This window comes from Callorhinus ursinus, unplaced genomic scaffold (genome assembly GCF_003265705.2).
Source record: "Callorhinus ursinus isolate GAN/ISIS: 27379988/994484 unplaced genomic scaffold, GSC_fseal_2.0 scaffold4, whole genome shotgun sequence".
NCBI classification, from domain to species: Eukaryota; Metazoa; Chordata; class Mammalia; order Carnivora; family Otariidae; genus Callorhinus; species Callorhinus ursinus.
This window is the reverse complement of record NW_027397066.1, coordinates 58,218,393-58,233,072: the sequence shown is the minus strand read 5'-3', so window position 1 is coordinate 58,233,072 and position 14,680 is coordinate 58,218,393. Positions and strand designations below refer to the sequence as shown.

At 35.9% G+C, this 14,680-nt stretch overlaps 1 protein-coding gene across 6 annotated transcripts in view; it reads left to right on the top strand.

Annotated features, from left to right (window-relative positions):
• ANKRD17 (ankyrin repeat domain 17) overlaps window positions 1-14,680 on the top strand; it is a 159,658-nt gene that overhangs the window by 77,829 nt on the left and 67,149 nt on the right. For all 6 annotated transcript variants that reach the window (XM_025887073.2, XM_025887072.2, XM_025887070.2 and 3 more), the window contains exons 3-7: window positions 5,604-5,760; window positions 9,347-9,494; window positions 9,739-9,886; window positions 11,669-11,902; window positions 14,561-14,655. In XM_025887073.2, coding sequence (XP_025742858.1) covers window positions 5,604-5,760; window positions 9,347-9,494; window positions 9,739-9,886; window positions 11,669-11,902; window positions 14,561-14,655 — 782 coding nt within the window. The remainder of the gene's footprint in view (window positions 1-5,603; window positions 5,761-9,346; window positions 9,495-9,738; window positions 9,887-11,668; window positions 11,903-14,560; window positions 14,656-14,680) is intronic.

Sequence of the window (14,680 nt, the reverse complement as noted above, 5' to 3'; positions counted from 1 at the left end):
TAAACATTATATAATTTCATATATAAATACTTCAGTATAGGGGCGCCTGGGTGGTTCAGTTGGTTGAGCGTCCAACTCTTGATTTTGGCTCAGGTCATGATCCCAGGATCCTGGGATTAAGCCCTTTGTGGGGCTCTGCATTCATTGCAGAGTCTGCTTGTCCCTCTCCCTCTGCTCCTCCCCCCACTCTTGCATGCTCTGTCTCTAAAATAAATAAATAAAATCTTAAATAAATAAACAAAATAAATACCTCAGTATATATTCTAAATAAGAACTATTTTTAGATTTATTTATTTTTAGATTAAGAGAGAGCCAGCAAGAGCTAGCACACAGTGGGGAGGGACAGAGGGAGAGAGGGAGAGAGAAACTTAAGCCCTACAGGGGGCTTGATCTCACCACCTTGAGACACGAACTGAGTGGAAACCAAGAGTTGGTTGCTTAACCGGCTGCACCACCCAGGCACCCCAAGAACTTTTAAAAAAAATAAACATAACCATAATACCATTGCGTATCTAAAGAAAAAAATAATAGTAATTCCTTGATATTGTCAAATATCCTGTCAGTGTTTATATTTCCCCAATTATTTCATAATGGTCTTTTTTTAAAGGTTGCTTTATTTTTATTTATTTATTTATTTATTTATTTATTTATTTATTTATTTATTTTTAGAGAGGGAGGGAGAGAGAGAGAGAAAGGTGGGGCAGAGGGTGAGGGAGAGAAAATCTTAAACACGCTTCATGCCTGGTGTAGAGCCCGGCATGGGGCTCGATCTCACAACCCTGAGCCTATGACCTATGGCAAAATTGAGAGTTGGTGGCACCCCATAGTGGTCTTTTTATAGTTAGTTTATTTGAATTAGGATCCAAACAAATTTTACATTTTTTAATTAAATTTTTATTCTTTTTTTAAGGATTTATTTATTTATTTTAGAAAGCGTGTATGTGTGAGTGGGGGAAAGGGCAGAGGGAGAGAATATTTAAGCCGACTTCCCACTGAGCCGGATCCCGCCTTGGGGCTCCCTCTCACCACCCATGAGATCATGATCTGAACTGAAACCAAGAGTCCGATGCTTAACCGACTGAGCCACCCAGACACCACTAAGTTTTTTAATTTTAATTTTAGTAGTTAACATACAGTCTTATATTAGTTTCAGGTGTACAATATAGCGATTCAACAATTCTCTACATACTCAGTGTTCATTATGATAAGTGTACTCTTTAATCCCCTTCACCTATTTCATATTTACATATTTTGTATGTAAAATGTAATATTTTTCATGTTAATTATTTACTTTGTCTTTTAATCATAACAGTTTCCTTTTTCCTTTTTTACCCCCATTTATCGGAGAAATTGATTCATGTGTCCCACTTTATCAATTTTGCTAGTTGCTGCTCTGTATGTTGTTTTCCTGTAAATCAGAATTCAGATCCAGATATTGACCAGATTCAGATTCATTTTGTTTTTAGCAAGAATAGTCATTCATGGTATATATATTTCCTGTGTATCACAGAACTACTCTGGTGGTTTCTCTTTTTGTGGTGTTGAGATTGACCATGGTTTAAGTATCCTGAGAAAGGATGCTTGAGAAGTAAAAGTTTTTGAGACTGTCTGAAAAATGCCTTTGATGCTATCCTCATACTTGATAGTTTGAAGGTATAGAATTCTGGTTTAAAAATCTCTTTCAGACTGGTGAAATTATTGCTCCATTATCTCCCAATTCCTGGTGTTGCAGTTCAGGAAGTTAACACCACACTTACTTATAGTAGTCTCTTATCTCTGCAACTTTTCCTTTCTCATCCTTCTCCATAGCATTAGAATTTGGGGCATTTAAAAATTTTGCTCACATTTTGAATATTTTTGGCTGTCCTTTACATTTCACATTTTCTTCAAAAACCTGGTGAATCCTAGCCTTTTTGTAGTCAATAGCAATGCCATAAAACTAAAACAAGGTATATGTGCATGTTTTGTCAACTGGTGGGTTTCACTATGAAGTATTTATTATATATTATAAATTATATACATTATATAATTACTGCAGCATAACAATTTATTATAAACATAGCAGCATGACACAACACCCATTTACTATCACTTAGTTTTTGTAAATAAGACGTCTGGGCACATAATGTGGCTAGATTCTCTTGCCCAGGGTCTCCTGGGCTGAAATCAAGGTATCCGCTGAGTTGAGTTCTCATCTGTAGGCTGTCAGAAAATCTGCTTTCAGGTTTATTGTTGTTAGTAGCAGAATTCAGTTCCTTGTAGTTATAGGACTGAGTTTCTGATTTCCTATGGACTGTCATCTGGGGGCTGCTCTTACCTTCTTGAGGTTGCCCACTTTCTTTGGCATGTGGCCTCCTCCATCTTCATGTAAGCACAGTAGAATCCTTCTAATGCTTTAAATCTCTGACTTCCTTTTCTCCAGTTAGCCAAAGAAATCTCTTAGTTTTTCATAGGCTTATGTGATAAGGTCAGGCCCACCCAAATAATATTCCTGTCTTCAGGTCAACTGTACCATATAATGTAACCTAATCATGGGGATAAAAGCTATCAAATTCCCAGTCCCAAGGATTACATAGAGTGAGTATACCAGAGCTGGGTAAAGTTGGTAACATTTTAGAATTCCTAGTACACAGTGATTGGATAGAGACCCTTTCCTTTCTTTGAGAACTCTCCAAATGTCAGTATCTTTAAATCTTTTCTCTGGGGCTTGTCAACTTCTTGAGAGACACATCTACCAGTTTTTATCCGGTAAATGATAAACCTGGCTACCTGTATTTTGTAGTACAGTGGGGATTGAGGATCTCACTGTTTATCATGCATATATTCACTTAATCCTTATTTCCCTTTAGTATATCATCTCTTTTTCCTCTTTATCTAATGACTACTAATCCTGGGCCTTTCTGGTTTGGTTTCTGTAGAGAATAATCATCTGGTTGTGCAGTTTGGAAATAGAGTCTTCAAGTGTCTGACTACTTCTCACAGGTGTTCAGCTAGTCTCTCTGTTTTCTGGCCCAAGCCTCACTCACCCCTGTATCTGGTACCTATAATTTCTGAACCCTTTTGGACTGCTCACCTTGTTTCTCTTTGATATCTGTGTTTCTCTTTGTTCTGCTAAGTCAGTTACATCTCCTCTTAACTTTGTCTTCATAAATAGGAATTAAGTTGAGTAAGTTCTAAGAGGAAAAAAAGGGAGAAAATAATAATCTTAAAATCTGAAATCTAGGTAATCTTTTAATGCACTGTTTCTCTTCTATCGTTTATACAGCCTATAATGTCTTATTAGGACATTTTTGGTCGCAAGTTACATGGTTCTGTTGTTCAGTTGATTTGATGTTAGAATTGGGAAAGAATAATCTGATCATCACGTATCTTTTCTGTTTTCGATCTTCATTGATTAATACATAATAACTGGTTAAGACTAGTAAAAAAGGATCATCATAATCCAGAGTAGCTAGAATAAATTAATTTTCAATCACTATTTATTCATTTGAAGGATTACCATGTATATCTTAGGTTACTTCCTAATTATCTTTACTAGAATGGTTATCTTTACCTATGAAGACATGAAAAGTTCATAAAAATTTAATATGGAATATTTTGTTTTTGATGCTCTTTCTTTTTAAGGTAGTGATTACTTTTTACTAATCCAGATATATCTTCTTACCTAGTTCTGTTGCTGTCATTGGCAAATAGTTGTTATATGGTTGATCTGAATTGGCTAAAAAATTGGAGCTCATTCTCTCATGTGCAAATGCATCTGTGATCTTGGTTTCCATAGTGTTAGGATACTTAACTAACCACAGGTATCTTATTGAATAAATACTGCTATAGCAGATTCAGACTGTGGTTGGTTTTTAATATTAGTGACACAAATTATATAGTAGGATCAGTTTTATCAGACCGAGACTTTTATTCTTTGCACATCTTGATTATAACTGATACCAACTTTGACTGCTCTGAACATTTGTTATATCTAAAACCATAAAGCCTTTCTGTCAGATTTATTTTTGGTTCCAAAAGATACAGTATTTGATATCTTGGATTTTTCCAGAAAGAAAACCAAACAAGTATAAACTTTTGTAAACTTTAAACACAAACTTATATGATGTTATTAAGCCCTTCTACTGTAAAAAGAAATCTGCACAGGTATGTTTATTATTACCATTTGAGTGGGGGTTTTTTTGATTGATGTCTTAGGTAAGTAGTTTGTTTTAAAACCTGTGATAATACTTCTTAAACTTTAATGTGCATCTGAATTGCTTGGGAATCTTTTTTTAAAAATGCAGGTTTTGGGTCAGAAAATCTAGGGGCCTGAGATTCTGCAGTTCTTTTTTTTTTTTTTTTAAGATTTTATTAGAGAGAGAGAGAAAATGCACGTGTGCACAGGAACAGAGGGAGGAGCAAGGTGGGGTGGGGAAAGAATCTCAAGCAGACTCCACTCCAAGAGCAGATCCCACACGGAGCCCTGACATGGGGGCCCCAGCATGGGCTTGAGGACTTGACCTTATGACCCTGAGATCATGACCTGAGCCAAAACCAAGAGTCGGATGCTTAACCAACTGAGCCACCCAGGTGCCCCCAAGATTCTGCAGTTCTAACAAGCTCACAAATGATAGCAGTGTTTGTTCTCCATGTACCACTTATTGAGTAGCAGAGATCTATAATATGCATTATAACATTAGGTGTTTATCTTCAAGTTGGAGCAGAGGTTTTTAATCCTGGCTATGCATTAGAATCTTCTTAGTGCTTTAAAAATATTTAGATGCCTAGGCCCCACCTCCTACTTACTGAATTACATCCTTAGATGTAGGAGAGCTTATCATCTATATTTTTGAGAAGCTCCACTGATGGGCAGCACCACGGAGTTAGAATAATAAAAGTTAGAGAGAAGTGTGTTTTGTAGTGATAATCCAGAAAAGCAGTAAGATATATTTCATGCAGATAGTTATTAACCAGTTCTACTTTTGAATTTTTATTCTTTTGCTGTTCTGAATGTTTTTTAGATATGATATTGAGTATATGTAATAAGTTATAGACATAATTTGAAATAAATAGGTACTCATGTTATCTTTTATATGGCCTGTAATGTCTTATTAGGCCATTTTTGGTTACAAGTGGTAGTAGGCCACCTTAAACAGTCTTAAACAAAAGTGGGCATCTACCAAAAATAATGGGGATTGTTCTGGCTTCTGGCACTATTGATTTCAGTGAGTCAAAAATGACTTTTATCTGAACTGTCTTCTGTTTTTCTGCTCTGCTCTCCTCTGTATTGACTTATTTCAGATAGTCTTTCTCTTTGTGATCATGAAAGTGGCCATTAGCTCATGACTCACATCTTAGCAATTCAGTAACCTTTGAACGTAGAAGTTCTTCCAAACCTATGGCAAAAGTCTGACTGGGGACTCCTAGTTGTCCCAGCATAGGCCAGAGACCCATTTCTGGCACCAGAACAGTGATTTTCCAAAAGATTCCAGACAGACATTATATATGTGAAGTGTAACATTTAAAGTTTATTTGTTAAGATACATAGAGTTAAGTAACTTGACTTTTGCTTTGTTTCTCCTTTTGGGTATATCCATATTGGTGTGAAAATCATGTAATAGGAATAGGCAAATTATCTACGGCTGATGGTAAAGCCTTTGCAGATCCTGAAGTGCTTCGGAGGTTGACATCGTCTGTTAGTTGTGCGTTGGATGAAGCTGCTGCTGCACTTACCCGTATGAGAGCTGAAAGCACAGCGAATGCAGGGCAGTCGGACAAGTAAGTACATTTTCTCTGTGATGAGTATAAAAACATTTTCTTAAAAATAGCTAATGTCCACAGCCTTTATTTTGTGCTTGGCATGGAGCTAACCACTTTATATGTAATACCTTGTTTTTACTCACAAAAAGCCTTAAGGCAATGGATTTTGTTTCTACTTTCCTTTTATTCTGAAAAGCTCAAGAGAAGTGAATAATTTAATCAAGATCAAATAGCTGACAAGTGGTAGACCTGGAGCACCAGTGACTGCAAGTCTGACTTCTTAGCCAATATGTTATAAAAACCTTTTGCCTCTTTAGATTTTGTTTTCTTTTAATGTTTTGGTGACAAAGAAATAAATGCTTTCTAATTAGTCATGCCATTTTCTAGTTAATATGTATAGTTCTAATCATTTTAAAGAGCAAGGTTTTTATTTATTTGTTCTATGCATGTTCAACAAATGTCATAGATCTAGTTCCCATAATTTGAATGTAAGTGAGTCCCAGGTACTTTGTTTTTGTATGCCCCACAATTCCTTTTATATAGTACTTTACAGTTAGTAAGGACTCAGTTTATATTTTGTGACTTTGCTTCTTTAAGTTTTTCTGATGATTTTACACAATAAAAATCATACCATCTCATATAAAAAAAACAATTATGGATAGTATATAAAAAATGGATATAAGCTCCAAGAAAGCAAATGGAAGAGAATTATTAATATAAATAACCTTTTTTGCTTCCTCAGAGGCTTGTTTTCCTCTAACTAAAATGAAGCCATTTTATTTATTTTAGCAGTTGCCTTTAAACACTTGAGAAAATGGGAGTATTGTTTTATATATGGGTTTGGAGAATTAAAAAAATAGAATTTAAGGATTATCTTTTATATAATAGTGTTTTTATGTGACATCTTTAAAGAGCGTGATAGAGGGCACCTGGGTGGCTCAGTCGGTTAAGCATCTGCCTTCGGCTCAGGTCATGGTCCCGGGGTCCTGGGATCGAGTCCCGCGTTGGGCTCCCCGCTCAGTGGGGAGTCTGCTTCTCCCTTTGCCTCACCCCCCACTCGTTCTCAGTCTCGCTCTCATGCTCTCTCAAATAAATAAATAAAATCTTTAAAAATAAAGAGCATGAAAGAAAGGTATAGTAGTAACAAGAATATGAATTTCCTCTTCCTCTTGACTCTGTATTCATCTTCATTTGTCTATGTGTTTTTCTTAATTTACTATTCTCATGGATTGACTCTCCTTCAGTTAACTTCAAGTTCTATTTCTGAATTAATGATCAGTTTTACTACCCTGTGGTATTACTAATATTCTCTTAAATGTGGTGCCTGCTGAGACTGGCAAGAAAGAAAGTTAAAAACACCTTGAAGAGTATATTAAAGCTAGTTCAAGTAGGAAATAGAATAGAAAAATAAAACATTACAGATTCTTTGGCATTGAATATACTAAAAGAATAGTAGAGCATGTTTGTGACAGTCATTTATTCAGCAAAACTTGAGGAATATAGTGGAGTACAGTGATGTTATGTGTTAAATTTTATATTAGTTAAGTGTGGTGCCATGTGCTAGATCTAAGGTACTCTTTGCTCATAAGTTCGGAGTTTCAACTGTTGCTACAGTAGTTCCCGTAAGCTTGTTTTAAAGCTAGCACACACATAAGGAAATTGAATGCAAGTCTAAATGGGATTGTAGCGGGAAAGTATGTGTGTGCCTCAGGAAGAGAAAAAGAGTAAGAGCCCACTTGAAAGAGAGAAAAGGTATGTTCTTATAAGGACATGTCTTATGGGAAAGATTTGTCTTACATTTGTTTAAAGGTAATAGAGAACACTGGGTCTAAGGACTGTCGGTGTCCTAAAAAATGGGAAATTATGAGACAAGCATACTAAGTGCTATTCAAGACTTTGACTTTGGTAAGGGGATAATACAATTAACCAGTCAGTATAATATATAACATGGCACACAATGATAAGAACTATGGGGAAAATTGAATGGGGAAGTGCTAGAGCAGTGTTTGGGGTTGGAGATCACAGTGCGTTTTTCAGAGAGTAGTCAGGGAAATCCTCACTTAAAAGATGGTTTTTTAGTAAAGACCTGAAATTGGTAAGGGTGTGAGCTGTGTCTGACAGAGAAGCTGTCTTGGCAGAGGGACGGTGAATACATATATCTTGGAGTTGGAGCTTAATTAGCATTTTTTATGAAAAGCAGGAAAGCCAGTGAATGTGGCAAGAGTAAGAGTGAGAATAGTAGGGGATGAAATGAGAGAGGTAAAAACTAGGACTGTGGGACCCTACCACTGGAAAGATCTCATAAGTACTATGGCTTTTAGTGTAAGTGAGCTTAGAGGCCAAATGGAAGATTCTGGGCAGAGGAGTGACATGATCTGCTTTCCTTTAAATAAGATCTCTCTGGTTGCCTTGTTGAAAAGAGTCTGAAGGAAAACAAAGGTAACAGCAGGAAGACTGTTCAGGAGACTTTGCCATAATCTGGGCTAAACATGATGTTCTTGAATCTGGGTGGTAGTAATAATAGAGGTATAGAAAAGAGGTCACCAGGGCGCCTGAGTGGCTCAGTTGTTAAGCATCCCAGGGTCCTGAGATCAAGCCCACATCAGGCTCCCTGCTCTGCGGGAAGCCTGCCTCTCCCTCTCCCTCTCCCCCTGCTTGTGTTCCCTCTCTCACTCTCTCTTTCTCTCTCTCAAGTAAATAAATAAAATCTTTAAAAAAAAAAAAAAAAAAAGAAGAAGAAGAGGTTACCCATGGATGCCTTTAGTATCAGAAGTGTTGGGACCTTCAAGAGGATGATATAAGAATTGACTTATATTTGAAATGAAGTGAATATTAATAGCACTGGATTTAGTGTTTTTCTTAGGATGGATTTTATCCAAGAGTAGAGAGAATCTTTAGAAATGTCCATAGTTGGAATTATATGGGGATGTTTATAGGGCAAACACTTTACTCTCAGTCTAATTTTCTGTTGCTTCACTTTCTCCACCTTCCTTTTGCTTGAATTTAGCCTTTGCCTTGCCTGGATATTTTTCAGGCTTCACCAAAATATGATGCACAAGTAAATACTTGAAAAAAAAATCTCCTTATCAGTTATTCATATTTTAATCAAAATTACGTGCTCACAACTTTCCTGTCTGATTTCCCTTTAGTTGATTGAAAGACTCAGGTAGACCTTTGTAATTAGTACAAGTTTTACCCATTTTATTAAATACATTTTTATTAACTTTTATATAAATTTTCTCACGACTGAACAAAGGGAAATAAAATTATTACCTGTATTGTGTTCATGTGATTTTCCATAAATTTTATGTTTTAGAATTTTGGTTTTTTTCCCCAGGGATAGTAAACTGGACTTTATCCTTCTGTTGCATAGCTGTAATCATCTTATAATGTTGGTAATTCTCATTGAGTGACCTTTATATATAGATTTTAAAATGAATTCAGTTCAATGAACTGAATCATTTTCAGTTTTCTTTTTGTTATGTATCATATTGAAATAATCATTCTTGTTTAGTACTGCTGTTCAGAATTACCTCAAAAGCCAGTACACTGTGTAATTTTTCATATTTTTATATCCTGATATTATAATGTTCTTCCCCAATAGCCGCAGTTTGGCAGAAGCCTGTTCAGAAGGAGATGTAAATGCTGTGCGAAAGTTACTTATTGAAGGGCGAAGTGTAAATGAGCACACTGAGGAAGGGGAGAGCCTCCTTTGTTTAGCTTGTTCTGCTGGATATTATGAGCTTGCACAGGTTTGTATTATAAAAATAATCACATGGGTTGTTTTTGTTTTTGTTTTTTAATCTGGCCTACTTATTAGGGAAATAATAAAACTCAACCATTAGGCTCATTTCAACACATAGTTTTGTTAGATACACTTTGTGGTTGTTGGCTCTTTTACTTTAAATGACTGGGTAGGTGGTAACGTAAATATGTTCCACATCTTTTGATGAATATATCATTTTCTAATACCATTTAAACTTTTTCTTTCATAAGGTTTTGTTGGCAATGCATGCAAATGTGGAAGATAGGGGAATCAAAGGTGACATCACACCTTTAATGGCTGCTGCTAATGGAGGACATGTCAAAATTGTGAAGTTGCTGCTAGCTCATAAAGCCGACGTCAATGCACAGTCTTCAACAGGTTATTCTTTTTCAGTTTTGTTAAATATGAACACCCTTTGCTAATAATTATTTCACATGAAAATCATCACTAGTAAAGCTCTTGTAGTTCTCTAATTATAAAGCGCTACATGTTTGCATAAGGCTATGCATTAGGTTTAAAGTAAAGAATATATTGTGAATAAAATTTTTCCTCTTTGGTGTATGAGGATGATTACTTGGCCTTTTAAAGTTCGTTTAGATTAAATTAAATGCTGGCCTAGTTAGAAAGAGTACACTCTTGGAAATGGGCTACAGTTCTCCAACCCAGATTTCCCATGTCTCAGGGCAGAAGGGAAGGGAAGATAGGGAGAACAAGAAGGCTGTGGAACAAAAGGCAGGTCTATCATTGTCTACTGATACTAAATTGTGGCCTACAGAAAAAGAATATTATGAAGACATTGTGTCCCACAAGGGACATGACTTTAGTTTAAACTTTATTTTTTTTCAAACTTGGCATAGATGGATTTATATGAAAATTCTAAAATTATATGAAAATATATTTTGTGTATCTTCTTCATGTAAGATTTTTAAATTTGTTAAGTATTTTATTTATTTTATTTTAAGGGTTTTATTTATTTGAGAGAGACAGAAGGAGCAGGGGGAGGGGCTGAGGGAGAAGCAAACTCCCCGCTGAGCAGGGCCCAATGTGGGCTGGATCCCGGGACTCCCCAGGATCACGACCTGAGCTGAAGGCAGACGTTTAACCAACTGAGCCACCCAGATGCCCCAAATTTGTTAAATATTTTAAGTAATTAGGATCTTACAGGTTCTGGTTTGAAGGGGTTTTAGAAATCTTTACTTTATCCAGAATGTTAACATTTTTTCCTTGTAACATGGGAGATTTTTATCATCAAGAAAGAATGTTTTTGGAATACTTTAGCTTTGATCAGTTAGCTGGTGTTTGAAGTTATAGTGAAAACAAATATGTGTGATTAAAGGGACAGTCTGAGATGTCGCTACATACGTGAATAATTACAATCACAAAAAAATCTTGTGAAACTTTTCTCTAATTAAGGTTAGAATGAACATAACTTCTTTCTCATATGAAAAGTTAAAGTTTTAGAATTGCTCAGTTCTTTTTTAACTCTACAGTAATGGCAAGCCTATCTATTTTCTACATGTATTTGACCCTGATACTAAATGGAGAGAACTGGGAGTTGATTTCAGTAAGATAAAAGGCAACGGGAAAGGAATTGTATATATTATCTAAATTTATTAAGATTATAGTCTCCCCATCTGCCTTCAGCTCAGGTCATGATCCCACCATCCTGGGATTAAGAGTCCTGCATTGCATTGGGCTCCTTGAGCTCCCTGCTCAGTGTGGAGCCTGCTTCTCCCTCTCCCTCTGCCTGCCACTCCCACTGCTTGTGCTTTCTCTTTCTCTCTGACAAATAAAATCTTAAAAAAAATTATAGTCTCCCATTTCAGTTTTCTTCTTGTTGCTAAATGAGGCTCTTTTTATTTTGGTATTTTATGTTAATATCTTTTTGTTTTTCCTGAATGGGAAGAAATCAGAGAGGGAGACAAACTGTGAGAGACTCTGGACTCCAGGAGCCAAACTGAGGGTTACAGAAGGGAGGGCTGGTGGGGGAATGGGTTAACCAGGTGATGGGTATTAGGAAGGGCACGTGCGGTAATGAGCACTGGGTGTTATACACAACTAATGAATTGTTGAACACTACATCAAAAGCTAATGATGTACTACATGCTGGCTAATTGAACATGATAAAAAATATCTTTTTGTTTTTCTTTATTAAAATAGGCAATACAGCACTTACATATGCTTGTGCTGGAGGCTATGTAGATGTTGTAAAGGTGCTCTTGGAATCCGGTGCTAGTATTGAGGACCATAATGAAAATGGTCATACTCCTCTTATGGAAGCTGGAAGTGCTGGACATGTGGAAGTAGCCAGATTGCTGCTAGAAAATGGGGCTGGCATTAATACGCATTCCAATGAATTTAAAGAGAGTGCCCTTACATTAGCTTGTTACAAAGGTACGGTATAAAACATTTTTTTAAAACAAAGTTTTTAAACACATGATATGACTGTTATTTGATACAGTTTTTAAATTAAAAAATAAAGAGGTGGTAATAGAATATAGTATGTATTTAACTTAAAGAAATGTGTTTAAAGTGTTTCAGAGTTTAATATGTAAACTTTTAAAATATAGACTTAATATTATAAATATATTGTCCGTGAAAAATGACTGTTAAATGATTCAGTTGTTTTATCAGAAATGGTTAATTTTAATTATGCACTATACTTTTTCATGGTTTTTGTGTCAGAATATTTTGCGTGGTTCTCACAAAAGAATCCTGTTGACTCCAGAAGTATTCATCCTGTAAGTTTAAAAGTAAATACAATAAAAGTAGCTAGGATGATCTATTAATAAGAAGGTGGTTAAGCTATATTTCATGTGACACTAAGAAGGAGAAAAATTGAGACAAGGAGATTTGAGAAGTGAATAGTGGTGTGAGGGGAGTTTGAATTCTAAAGAACAATGTTAGTATCATCAACACATTTAATAAAGTTGGAAGAGCTGGTTGAAATTGAGTAGAACACCTACCTATACATACGTAACTGTACAAAAGGGATATATGATATTTTAAATGATGTCAATCAACCTGAAAATACTGGTAATACTGAAAAATACCATCCTTTGAGAGGGCAAGACGATTGTCTGGAAAGTTGCTCAGTCTTTAGCTAGTTAATGCTCTAGATTCTAGATTCTAAAAAGATAGCCAAAGAGCCACATACTTCTCAGACTACCTTTTGACAGGTAAATGGCTATAAACCAAGGAACTTTTTTAAAAGGCAAATTTTATGTCTGCATAGCCATTCAGTTCAGTGTTTCATACCATCTGCAGCTGTGTCATGTTTGTATCATAGAATAAGTGATAAATTATTGACCTTGAGGCATCAAGAAAAAATTCTAATAAGACAAGATACAAAATTTAAGGGGGCACTCAGTCTCAATGGCTGAATCACTTCCCCCACCAAGCTTGTGAGGGAATACCTCCTTAAATTATATACCTAAGGCTTTGATTGCCACACCCTAGTTGTGGCCCTAGTGTTGTTTTGTTTTATTCTGTTTCAGAGTGACCAAAGTTGTGTGAGGTCCCCTGGAATAATTTCCTTTAAAAAATGGTTAAAATACATAAATGACTAAAATTTAAGTTAAATGTGAAAATATGCTCTATCTAAAGTGCTTTCGGTTGTCTGGTGTTAACAGAGTCTCAGATTAAGGAAGTTTAGGAAACACAGCTGAGGTCCCTTACTTCCCCAGTACTGTTTGGTAATTAGCAGAGGCTTATCTTCATCGGGAGGAGAGGAATTAAAGCCTTGGGACAGCCTTTCCAGGGCAGGCTGATTGATTGGGTGGCTCTCTCCCCTTTTCACAAATACTTTTGAACCTGGAACTGGCTGTATTTTACTACTGGGTCCCAGCTGGCCAGAAGAGCTTTGAGATGGGGCTACATATAACTACTCTTCCCTCTCTCCTTTGCTTGTAGCCCCACCCTGCTTTCCAAGGGGCGTCTGAGGTTGGGGCTTGCAGGCTTTAATTAGAAGCTGGATATAGAACTGAGCTGGTGGAGAACATCTCTACTACTTACAAGGATCCATGGACCCTCTCCCTTTCCTCTATTTCGGGTGAGGTCTTCTAGGACATAGATTGACAAGGAGGAGATGGGGAAGGGCTAGAACTCAGGCTGAGACTGTACGTTGATGTGGATCTTTGGGAAGGGAAAAGGACTGAGAGGAAAGGGAGGTAGGTAGTTAGCAAAAACAAGATACAGCAGATGTTACAGTTACATACTGAAGTTAGTTTTAGTTGTTTATGATTTTACCGTCCACTCCTTCCCCTTAGTCCTAATTGAGAATTGATTGCAACTCCTTCCAAATAAAGTTGGAAAAAAATTAGTCATTTTTCTGTTTCTTGCATAGTGTCTGAAATCCTTTTTAAAAAATACCTTGTCTTTTTAACTACTCATAAGGTGTCTTTATTTGAACTGAAGCATATGGTTTATTTGAAACTACATAAATATAAATATGAGTGTGTGTATGTATGTATATGTATATGTTTATATCTAAATAGGTGAATAAGTATAAACTAAATGATGTGGTTTCAAAAAAATATATATATATATATATGCAGTTCCCAACTTATAAACAGATTGTTCTTAAAAAGTTTATGAGTTAGTATGGTGATTAACATAACAATAAAATTTTTAAAAAAGTTTATGAGTTAGTAATTGAAACTTAAAACACATTTCCTCCTAGAAATAACTTCAATTATTATTATCCCAGGCTACTAATTCACGGAAGCTAATTTGTTCTGTAGCATAAATAAATATAGCATGCCCTGGCTTTTAAAAGGTTGTAGAGGGGATATTCTGGGTTTTGGATTTTAATAGCATCTTTGCTCACCTGCAGCAAGGATTATAGTATTGGCAACAGAGTAAGGAGTAGAACAAGTATCACTTGTATAATTTATGTGTGACAGTTGAGGGTGGCTTGCAGCTGACTTTAGTATTATGCTTATAAATTTATTACTCTAAGTTAAATATAAATTTTCAAAGTATTACAAATTTTTCTTATATTTTTTAGAATAATAAAATATTTTAAAGTAATCTTGCACATTTTTGGTTTAGGACACCTAGAGATGGTGCGATTTCTTTTGGAAGCAGGCGCAGATCAAGAGCATAAAACGGATGAAATGCACACTGCTCTAATGGAGGCTTGCATGGTAAGACTGGTGAAATACATACATG